General features: G+C 44.4%; 1 protein-coding gene across 1 annotated transcript in view; it reads right to left on the bottom strand.

Moving 5' to 3' along the window:
- Positions 1 to 11276, bottom strand: part of TTC39B (tetratricopeptide repeat domain 39B) — a 78078-nt gene extending 66802 nt beyond the window's left edge. Inside the window, exon 1 of the mRNA XM_064502571.1 lies at positions 10989 to 11276. Within this exon, the coding sequence (XP_064358641.1) occupies positions 10989 to 11036 (48 nt within the window). The 5' untranslated portion in view covers positions 11037 to 11276. The remainder of the gene's footprint in view (positions 1 to 10988) is intronic.
- Between the last annotated feature and the right edge of the window lie 993 nt (positions 11277 to 12269).

Below are 12269 nucleotides of genomic sequence, written 5' to 3' on the forward strand. Positions count from 1 at the left end.
GTAATACAGCATTAAAGCAGTGAGTTTTGTCCTGAGCACAACTTATTTATCCATTACAAGACTCAGGAGATGGTACACCTTCCATTTCTCCTAGAAACACAAAAAAGATCTATTATTTCATTAGAGTAGAAAAGGATCCTCTTAAAGACATGGCAACTTAACATCCTTACTAGCATAAAGTTAACTGATTTAAACTGATGTTTTCTGAAGAGTTCATCACCCTTCCACCAGAACCCGAGACAGACAACAGCCTAACACAAAAATACAGTTTCCTATTCAGAAGTGGTGTCACATTAAGTTACGCTAGGCAAAGTGGTCATATCTTGACTTAATCAGGCAGTTTAGCTAAAGTTCTTCCTAGGCTACTTGAAAAGGCAAGTGCAAACTGAACACATTCTCTTATTAAATTACAAGAATAACCCTCACCCAGAAATATCACAAGTAACATGCAGCTTAAAATTTCATTAAACTAACAAAATAAGAGTTAACCTATTAACATCTACCATAAGTTTTGCTAGTGTGCCAAGGGGCTTTGAATCCCCCTTTTCCATCAAGGCTTCTTCTACTTTAGTTCTTCATCCAGTCTATTCCCAAGCACTGTGTGCAATTTCCTCATGCATTAGAGAAAAGCTACAGGATCCAGAAGAGACACTGAATAAACTACACAGATGCACTGAATCAAGGCATGCATTTCCCCACATATGCCATATAATTTCCTTATCCACTGGGACTTGTTAGAAAGGTGGAGATGTGCAGTTGTTCCCACATGCAAACACCCATGAAGCTTTCTCATACAACTAACAATTTATAGCCTTTGGAAGTTTTATCAAAAGTGTAGTAACATGGACTAAAAGAATATACAAGTTCGGTTGTTACTGCATTTGTCATTTCTTCTGTTCAAATGGACATTAACAGTTTACCATAAGCACGAGGTTAAAGTACGTCAGGGCCTCTAGATAACTGCTTGTGTGCCATTCCTTCCTTCTGAGAAGGTAATTACTCTCACTCAGTGTTATTACCTTGAATTTTGCTTTAGAATAAGTGCATACTTGCGGGCAATCAAACCATTGGCTCCTTTACATCAAGTTCACACTGCAGCAAGCGTCTGGTGAACTGGCTTCAGTGACTGGTGCTATGCAACAGGAAAACCCCGCACAACTGCATTGTCTAGTCTAAAGCACTGAACTTCTGCATACCACTTTGTCCCTTCAGCACCTGGCCATATAAAAGCAGAAAAGTCAAAACCATTAAATGAGGTGTAGGGAAGTTCTTTTAACTATAGAAGAAAAGACATCATCCAAACAATTACAGGCTATCTCAGGTTTGCAGTGAGCTGCTCATCTCACATGTGATCCAAGTCCATGGCAGGCACCTGTACCTGTTTTCACTAAGGCCCACAGTTGTTATATCTAAGACAAGAGTTTTTACTAGTTTGAGGAGGGAAGGGTCGCAAAATTTTTTGAAGTCTCACATGTGATTTTTTTTTATTTCTTCAGACCAAGCACAAATTACCAAATGGAGAGAATTCAAACTGAGAAAGAGAGAACTTGCTCCAAATTCTGCAATTATTAAGATTTAAGCACTCCCTTTCAGTAGTTTCAGGACTCCCATAATCTAAAGAGACCAGCTGATAGAGCAATGTATGATCTGTATGGATATGTATCACAAAACTCAAATGAGGTTTACCTTCATCACATAGTATATCTGTGCTATTGCCATTACAGCAGAGAGCAAAGCTATGTATAACTTCGTGTTTGATTTCAGCCAAGATCAGGAGAAACACGCTTCAGAGACAATTGACAATGCAAGCCATGTACCCTGGCATGCTACCAGAAGAAACAGTCTCAGCTTCCCCTCATTCTGTTCCACCTTTCTTGTAATGGCAGAGCACTTCTGCAAACACAAAGCAAGACACATCAGTAAAGTGATCTCAGTTTAAAAAATAAAAACTGGCAATAACAGCCTTGGAAAAGTTAGCTTTAAACCCAGTGAGTTACCTTCTCTGTTCCACTGGAGGGACATGCATACACAGAAAAACCAGTAGGAATTCAAGGAAACTGCACAGGTCCCATTGGCCAACAGGACTGTTTTTTGCAGAGATACTAGCTAAAATTGACCCTACACTACATCCCACGGTTGCTATTCTTAAACCATTCAGAGAAAACACTTACAGGAGTTCCCTCCTAATCCCCAACCTCTAATCCTTGTGCCTGTGCTCTTTTTAAGCACCTCTTCAGTTATGGTAGTGCAGTTGCTTTCAGTGATACACTTGTAAGCTAAATCATGTAGTTGATTCAATACAAAAGTCCCAAACCAAAGCATCATACAGACATAGAGTTATACAGTCTCTCCAACAACTATTGTACACATGGAATTCTCTTAGCAAAATGAACGTCCCCTTCACTTGGTTCATCACTACTTCAAGCTACAAAAAGATGCAAGAAGCCAATTACGGAATCTGGGAAAATATTGAAAGAAAAGGCTACGAAAAGGCTCTTCTAATAGAAAACAGGAAGATCATACTTGCTGACACACAAACTAGAACAAAAGCTAAAGCAGAGATAGAAAGCAGTTAGAAATTAAAACAACTTTTCCATTCTAAAATTCTAAAAGGTAGACAAAAAAAGTACAGGGCATTACTTAGAGAAACTGTTCACTTTTGTTTCCAATTCATTAAAAAAGTACAAAGCTGGAACAATATGCATTTGCTTTGCACTTTCATCCCAAACATATTACTGAATCAGCTGAAAGGAAGATAAAAATTCTACCATTCAAATAAGCAAAGTGGACTTCAAAGCAGCCCACCATAGTCTTTTGCCTTGGACCTCAGCACTCCTGCCTTTGGTGTTCACTTACTGAGGAATATGTTCCCTCTGAAACTTAACTACACAACTTGCAATGTCCTTTGAACTCAGCATGAGTTCAATTCACAATAAAAATAGTCAATATTTAGCAGAAATAGGTGCAGTTTGGCAACATGTCAAACTAACCACTCCCTCTTTTAAAAGGGACTAGCCATGAGCAACCCCATATTTTCCACTGATAGAGGGAGCTATAGCCATATATAGCTCTTTAATCCAAATTACATTAAAAGACACAGACACTGAGCTGCTGCTGAATCTCTCTTTCCCAACGTTTTAAAGAGACTTTGCTTAAGCTCAGTAGAACGCAGCTTAACAGAACCAGCTACTTCAGTGGTGTCATCCAGCAGTACACAGGCAGATATGTTTAACTGGATTTTCCAGAGTTGCACATGTCTTTTATGCTAAGATTCTCCATCTGGACAAGGTACAGATTTAGATATAGTTTAATACCATGCTTAAATTAATGAATCTTGGTCTGACCAAGTTTGCTATTCTTCTAGTCCAAGTTACACACTTAGACTTAGCATAAACTGCTTTATCTCCAAAGTTTAGTTCCTAAACTTCCCTTAAAGGAGGATATAATAGTTAATTAATAGAGCATAGGGATATAATAATTAATTATATGCAAAGTGCTCAGGGAAAAAAAAAACAAAAAACCAAGAAAACGAAGACAACTCTTTTCCCTCAATATAGTCCATAGGATTACTTTTCCAAATTCTTTCTTTGCCTGGAAGGAACCGTATGTTCATTACAGCTCCCTTCCCCTTTTTCTATTCAGTTTATTCAAAAAAAAATTAAGAAACAAGCTTCATGTCACATATTCATACACACACACATACATGAATACATTACAAAGTCATTATTTGTAACTTTTGTCATGGCAAAAAGTATCACCTCCCCAAATTAAAATGGGAACATTTTGTAGAGCATGTGGAATACCCTGAAGTTTGTTTGTAGTGTTTCTTCAGTACCTTCTAGCCAGGTAATTTACAAGAATCCCAAGCATCTGTAAGTTTGCCATATCTAATAAGCTTCCTAACCAAAACTACAACTGGTTATTTTAATTCTCTATAGTATTTTCAGAGGCAAATGCATGTTTTCCTACCAGACCTTAGAGTAACTGTTTAAGAAGTGAATAATAAGAGTTAAGTATTCAAATTTCTTTTGAAAAGATCAGTATATTAAATGAAAATGTCAGCTGCACCAGCCCTGGAAGCTTACAAAAAAGAAAAAACCCTGTACGCAGCAAGTTTACCTTGCTGGCCCACTGGATAGGAATTCACTGGTCACACAGAGGAGACATCCCAGATAAAGACAGGTTCTTCCTAGTCCATTATTTATTGGGAAAAACTAAAGCCATTATTCTACCTTTATAATTACATATCCCTCAGCTTAAAGCTGACAGTAGTATTTCTCCTTTCTCCTGGCCACCTGCTAGCAGTTACAGCCAGGTATTACTACTCACTAAACATTACACTCTTTTGAAAAGTATAGGTACTGCCAATAGGTGCTGAGCACAGAAATGACCATCTTAAGCTTATGAAACAAGAGGTTTCCTCCAAACTTTCTCTCTATTTTGAGGCTCTTGTACCTCTTCCAAAAAAAGGATTTCTGCAGAACAACAGTTTGCCTGATGCTGGCTGCTGGGGATGGGAAAGAATCAAAGCACACACAGCACACACAAACACTGGCTTAGACAAAGGTAAATGCAGGTATGCAAAGTTTATTACTATATTGCACAGTGAATGTATAAGAGAAGTAAATAAAAACACGATATATTTACCACATCACAACAGAAGATCAATGCAACTAAGGTCAGAGGTACTACAGTACACTTCCTTACTTTAGGATGGCAAGACTTCAGGTGCTTAATAAAAAATAAAATAATAATAATAAAAAAGCTCAAGTACCTTATATTTGGAAGTCAATCCAGAGGTGTGTAATATTTACTTATTATTGACTTAGCTGAATATTTTTGGACCTGAGAGAGCTTTGAGAAGCAGGAAAAAAGTTCTCGCCACTCACATGCAAATCCTCACCTGTTTCAGACCATCTGAACAGACATCTGACCACCTACTGCACAAGATTCTTAGATGATCTTGGCTGTGACTAGAACCTTAAATACACACATCAACAGCAGCATCTATGCATCTCTGAGAACTGACTCTGAAATCTGGAGGATTTTGCTCTTTTCAAAACAAGAGCAGTGCTCCACCACTTCTGCTCCCTTAAGTTTACTAGTAATTTTTTATAGTAATCCAGAAGCTGCATTGTGCCTAAAATCATTGCCCAACAGATGGGGTCTGTTCTGCTTTACCCCTGACAGCTTGAACGCAGCGACTGTGATTTTTTCTCAATCTTCTGTTCTGGCGTCACAGGGAGGGGAAAATAATGTGACTTATTTGAGACTCTCCTTTGCCATTATGAAGTCCTTTTGCTAGGTAAGCTATAAGAGATTTAAAAGACAGATTGGATAAGATAGCATCTGCTTATCACTCACTCTTGTGGTAAGTCAGCCTGGTCCATACTGCTAGGTAACACACACCAAACACCTTGGCAAAGTCTGCCAAGAAGCAAGAAAACTCCTTTCTTTCAATTTCTTTTGCAAGTAGGATATTTCCACCATGAAGCCTCTTTGAAGCCCTAAAAGAATATTTAGCCAAGCAATATTGTTGATCTATACCAGTTCCTATATGTCTACCAAGTCTAGAGGTTGACCCAACCATACCTGCATCAAAATACCAACAACGGAAGTACATACATTTGTACAACCAAACAGTGCCTCTGCAAAGTCTTAATCCTCACAAAGACTCATTGGAACTAGAGTAAGCAATCTCTCCCTTTCTGAGTTTATGAAGGAAGTAGAACTGTCTTTCTATATACTGGATGGCACGTTTTAGCTACAACTACCAAACCTCCTCTATCTGTAAGGACAGCAGCTTCCACTGTTCAGATAAAGACTCTTTTAATAATATCTTTGCATTCCACAAGAGAAGAGCAGCAGTCGGGGGGTGGGGGAGACACAAGTTACGAAAAAAAAATTGCTCTTTTTGCTTAACTTCTTTTCCATATCTACAGATGTAATACATATTTAAAAAAACAAAAAACAGAATTAAAGACAAATTATGATAGACTGAAATGAACTCTCCTCATGGATACTTTACTATCCCAGAAGTTCATCTGTCAGCTTTGCCTCCTTAAGAGGTATCTGGCACTCCACAAATCATGGCAGTCTTTTAGATTTCCATTAGTGTTCTCACTGAAGAATAAATCTTCAGTTTTCAAAATAAGCACAGTATTGAATCACCTCATATCGAATCATGTCTGCTCCCTCAAGTTTAATACTACTAGTTCAGAAGAAACAAGTTTTTACATGAAAATTATTTACTCCATCAAATGTGGTATGATCATGTTTCTTTCAGCTTGCCAACTTGACTTTGTCACTTTTAGAAGTTCTGCATGCCGGTTAATCATAAGGCTTTACTGCAGTTCGCATTGACTGGTAACTCAATCACCACAGTAACCCCATCTTTTTTCATATCTCCTTTATCTCTCTTTCCTCACTCTAGTAAGGACAAAGTAACATTATATAAATAAATTCAGTGGGAACATGTTAGGTATGATTCCTTTTCCTCTCCAGGGAACTAGTAAAAACTTAGGCTTTATTTTTTGCCTCTGCCCTGCTTTCAAATTTGGCCAGTTAACCAAGTGGCTCCAAAGGGTGAAGGAAGGAAGCTTTAGGAAGCCAGCTAAGAAATGGAAGTACATGAAGAATAGAAATTAACCATCTAAGAACAATACGGGTAATATAAACTCAGAGTACCTTGAATAGGTGGCCATTTGGAAAAAAGTACAACCAACCCGCTTATACTACAAATTTCTGTCAAAGTCATGGCATTTTTATTTAAAATAATGAATGCTGTTCTTCAGAAGTAAGGACAGCAGCCTAATTTTAAATTATTAAAGAAGGAATTATTACATATGCTTAGTTTTCCCGTGGTCCTCTTCTCATCTGCACTGCTGAAAAGCCTGCCCCTAATTTTAGATGTAGATACGCTGTGAAACTTGCAGAAGCCAGAAGAACAGGAAAAAATGATGAGATAGATATGCCAAAACACAAACCCTTGAAGTAAGATGACCAAAGCAGTTCAAATTTTAGGTCCTTCAGCTGGGCAAGATCTAGTTCTCACAGAGACACAAACATCCAAATCAGACAAGGTTGTTTTACGAATATAATCATCCTCCATGAAAAAGAGTGCATTCAGTATCCCTTGCCAGCTCCATATTACCAAATTCTTCACTTTCTACAATGAAAGAGGTGCACAGTGGCTTGTTCCAGGCTCTCAACATCTCTGAGGGAGTACAGCTACAACAGTTTTCCCCCCATTGATATCCTTTTTCAGGTCAGAGTTAGCAGACAAAGCTAGTGATAAGTCCTCAGAGCAAACATCAGTGAGAGAATGGCTGCAAGGTTCTTTAATTTAGATTAAGTACATTATTATATTAAGTTACAAGTGAAAACAAGCACACTAGTAGGATATTTGATGATCTGTGTAGTAAGCTGTTGCTGCAGTGAACAAAGAACTTACGTATCTAACCAGCGTACCTAACAGTACTAAACAGTTTTTGACTTAAATATCACTCATGAAGACTTCCATTTCATTTTGATATTTGTTCTAAAGACAAACTTAAAGCCAGCCTATACAGTATCCACCTCTGTCACAGCAGTTTACAAAACCACAGCAGGCCACATCAGATGTTCTTTATGTCAATTTTCATTGATAGGTTAGTTAAAAGCTGAAAGCACAAATTAGCTGAACTGACCAAGCTGTCCTTAACATAAGCCTGGGAGTTAACCATCACAACGAGGGCACCAAATCACTTTCAGCTCTGGATGTAATCCTTAGCCTAGCTGACTGTGGCCAAACAAGACATTTTTATAGCAACTAGATACTTCTTGATCATGATCCTTTTTGTCTGGCCACAACCCTTGTATGCACAAGGCCAAGGGTGTTTTTTTATTTAATGGATAGGGAATCCCCAAGTAACCAATTAAGCTGGCTTTAAGACTTTGAAAAACCAGGGCAGCACAGAGTGAACTTAATGGGAAGCAGATCTGGCCCACTATTTTAAGTAATCTTTATATGGGGGGGTGGAGGGAGGAAGGCTTAAAGTTTTGCTGAAGACTCTGCAGTGGCTGTTCTTTGGTGGATGCTATTTTGCCCTTAAAGTTAAACTTCTCTGTCCTAGATCTGCCACCTGTTCCAAAAAATCCTAATATCAGGTTACTGAAGAGCTCCTACTTTTAGTAGGCAAAAATCAATGCTGTATTTATTTCAGAAAGAGAACTCCAGTGGTTTAAGTGCCTACGGCATATGATCTTCCAAATTCAAAACTAAACACAACACAGATACACACTTTCACTCCGTGATCATGTAACATCTAGGAAACTGCTTCCTCATAGAGGAAGACCATACACACTTGAATACCAAGGAAGAAACATTACATAGGAAGAGCTCGAATTTAGTAATTGTTCATTTTCCCAGATAAGCATGCAAACACATGTGCCTATTTATGCCCACTGGCAAGCCACAGCTATAGGACAACAGGGCATAAGTCAGGAAAAAAAATTAAATACAGCTAAGGATGGTATCAGGCACTTCCTTGAACTACAGGAGGCATAAGAAAAACTACAAATTTGTTGATGGGCTACAGTAAGAAGGCTACCTGCACTTCAAACTTGGGCTTATAAGTAGGCTTCTTGCTACTCAAGCTCATATTAAGTAAGAAGCAACTTCAAAGTTTAGCTTAAGATATGCTTCAGATATGCACAGAGGTATTCACCAGTCCCTACAAAGCAAAATGCTATGCTGAAAAGTTATATTCATATAGTACTAAGCATGTATACTTAAATCTGGAAACAGACAGATCTCATCTGCCACGTTCCAGGTAAACAACACTATTATTTAGAAGCATACAGTGCTTAAGCTATTAGTTTTGTTCTTAAGTTTCCCAGAGTCATACCATTGCAACTTCGACACTTCTTAGAAGGTTAAGGCACTTAAAGACAACTAGCCCATGTCTGAAGTACTGAAATCACATCTAGCTCATTCGGAAAGATAATGTGGTGAAGCTGTAGGCACAGGAAGCCAGTGGTCTAGACAACTTCTGCTACAGAAACGGAAGCAGTGACTAAACTATCCCAAGATCAACCTGGTAGTCCTGATGATCCCAGCCTCTTATCTCCCTCTCTTAACTCCGAGACCTTACCAAAAAAAATTCAAGTGCTCACTCCTTTACCAACTATGGTCCATTCAAAGCTGTTTCAGACTCCAGCGAATCAGGCAGAAGTCTCTGCAAAGAATATGAGCTCTTTGGAGACCATCTGGAGAAAAATTATGCTGTTTTCCAGGTGCATTTATGTGTTCCTTTCCATGTGTTTGTATGAAAGCTTCTTTTCCCCTACAAGATTAACCACTGAGGCTTAATAGCAAACTGAGAGAAGGATATTCTTCCCTACTGTTCAGACAGGGCGGCTGGGCTACAGCTAAGTTGCTAACTCCCTACCTTGGCAATTGTAAATTTCAACTGCTTGCCTACTACAAGCACCAAGAGTTGATAGATAACTTGTTCTCACTGATACTGCTCCTTATTTCAGCAAAAATCTCAAATTTCTCAGAGGTCGCTGCCTGTGAGCGGCGTTCCAAGATTTTGCAGTGATTCACTCAAGTGCACGATGACATTTTAAGCACTTTGCATCCTCTTCACAATATGCCTGTACACTATAGTCTTTGGAAGTAGCAAGTTTTATTGCACACTTTGTATTACTTAGACTTAATATGTGTAGTATTTGATAAAACGTTCTAAGTCTTTCAGAAGATCTTCATCTGCCAACCAAGCGCACGAAGAACAAACTGCCTTTTGTGGTCTGTCCCAAGAACCGCTTCTGAAACTGCCAAATACAAAACACGAGCGTTCAGCAGAACCCCACAGCACGGCAAGTTCTGTACAGACTTTTGTCAGTGGCTGTGTTATGTGAAACACTACCTCACCTCGTAGCAGGGCATTGGCCTGTTTTTAAAAGTCACCCCAACAAATTTTAACACACACAGACAGGCACACACACACAAACACACACACCCCTCTACCGCTATTATGCAACAACATGATTCGTATGTTCTCCTCAGCAAAGTTTGGCCCAAGCCGTGCTTCAAGAATCTTTCTGAAGGAGTTGCTGGCCGTAACCAATGCTAAAAACAAAGATATTAGCGCGTACAGTCAGAGGTCAAATCAATATTTGCATGCGCATTCCAGGCTGCGGGCTACTCGCTTTTAAATGTACTCTCCCTTTACGGCTGCCTCAGTTTTGCAGGAACTTCTCCAAAGCTTGCCCGGGAGAGCCCTCCACCACCGCTAACTCTCCGAGAGGCACTGTCAACACTCCTGCTGCGGCATGTTTCCTGGACTGACAGGACACAGAGCAGGAAAGCTCAGACGGCAGTTTTAAGGCACTCAGTTTCCCCATGAACAGGGTCTGGAGGTTTGCATTGGGACGCTTAGGGATCTTTAACCAGAGCGTCGGGAAGGCGATCGTCTGCAGGGTGTAACAAGCCTTAAATCAGCCCCTATTCCGCCTTGCCGGACTTGCCAGCTACAGAAACCACGCAGTGTGTCCGCTGCCGATCCCTCGCGGCCCGGGCCCCCGGGCAGGCAGTCTCCTCTTCGGACACAACTTCTCGCCGGGGCAGAAACCTGCTCCGCACGGCGAGGGCACCCCGCCGCGCAGCGGGGCCGCTCGGGGGAGCCGCTCGGCCTCGGCACGGGGCGAAAAATCAAAAAAAGAAGAAAAAGAGCCACAAGTCAGAGCGAGGAAAGGGGAAGCGCGCAGGCGGGCGGTGCTCGGCCGCCCGCCCCAGGGGCCGCTCGCCCGCCGCCGCGACAACAGCCCAACGGCCGCCCCGCCGCGCCGGCCCCGGGCGAGGCGGCTCCGCGCCCGGCCGAGGCGGCGGGATGCGGCGGAGCGGAGCGGGGCGACCGCCCGGCCCGGCCCGGCCCGGCCCGACCCCGCCGCGCAGGTAGGGGCGACCCGGCCCCGCGCCCGCCAGCCCGCTCGCCGCCGGCTACCTCCTCGCCGCCGCCGCTCTCCTCCGTGCCGTTCCCTACGCTCGCCATGTTCCCGCTCCGCTCGCCGCCGGGCCGGGATGACTGTGGCCGCCGCGCCGCTCCCCCGCCCCAACGGCCCGGCGGCGCCCGCCCGCCTCGCGCCCTGCCGTGCGGTGCGGTGCGGTGCGGTGCGGTGCGGTGCGATGTGGTGCGCCGGCCCCGCCAACCGCCGTGCTCGTCGCCGCCGCCGCCGCCGGGCCCCCGGCCCCCCGCCCCTCGGGGCCGCCGCACAACTCCGGAGGCCGCGCCCCCCTCGTTTGCATGGCAGGCCCCGCCCCGCGCCGCGCCGGTCGCGCCCTGACTTCCCCGCGCCGCCCGGGCTCCCGCCGCGCCGCCCGCCCCGCCCCCCGCGGCGTCACGGCCCGGCGGGCGGGGGGCGGCGCCGGGCCAACGGCCGCGCCCGGGATAGGGCGGGGGGGGCTCGTCGGCTCGGCTTTGTTCGGCGCGGCGGTGCCGGCCCGGGCCCGGCTGGCAGGAGGCGGGTGGCCCGCGGGGAAGCCCAGCTGCTCCGGCCGCGGCCTGCGCCGGGGGTCCGTCCTGGCCCCGTGGGCGGGCGGCGCTGGCGGCCCCTGCCCTCGCACTGTGGCGCCAGGAGCGTGGCCAGGGCTCGCGAGCCTGCAGCCGGGCTCTGAGGGCAGGGCGAGAGGCCCTGAAGTGCCGCTTCCCGCTAAACATTAACTACGGCCCCCGGCTGCGGCAGGAGGCGCGACGCGCCCTGTCCCTGAGGGTCACCTGTGGGTTGGGCACCCGCCGTCCTCGTGTGCCGCGCTGCTGCGAGCAGGTGGCCACGCGTGTGGGCCGCGTGGGGCTGCCCGGGTGCTCGCAGGAGCATCGCCACGTTTGCTGCCAGTGAAGCGTTGCCTCGAAGTCGTCGCAGGGCCCGCTTCCTCTGGGAAGGTGCACTTCTCCCCGACTGCGTGAATCTGGCCACAACAGGCAGCTCGCAGCTCTGCTCGGCAGCGACCGCCCGTTGTGACGGGGGTCACAGCAACCAGCCAGGGCACACCAGTGCTGCAGGGCGGCCCGGCTCGGTTCCTTCTGCGGTCTGTTGTGGGGCTCACCAAGTGGCGCCGGTTCCTGTGGTCTAAACGCCAGTACAGCAGTTACCTGAACTGAACTGAGCACGCGTGAATCAGTACTGCTGGGTCAGCACTGCTTTGCCGGGTACTACAGACCTACTCATTAATTTGCTGTAGAAACCAGCAAGATGCAGGGTTTTTTAAGTGGCCTAAGCCTTGCTGT

This window comes from Dromaius novaehollandiae, chromosome Z (assembly GCF_036370855.1).
Source record: "Dromaius novaehollandiae isolate bDroNov1 chromosome Z, bDroNov1.hap1, whole genome shotgun sequence".
Taxonomy (NCBI): domain Eukaryota; kingdom Metazoa; phylum Chordata; class Aves; order Casuariiformes; family Dromaiidae; genus Dromaius; species Dromaius novaehollandiae.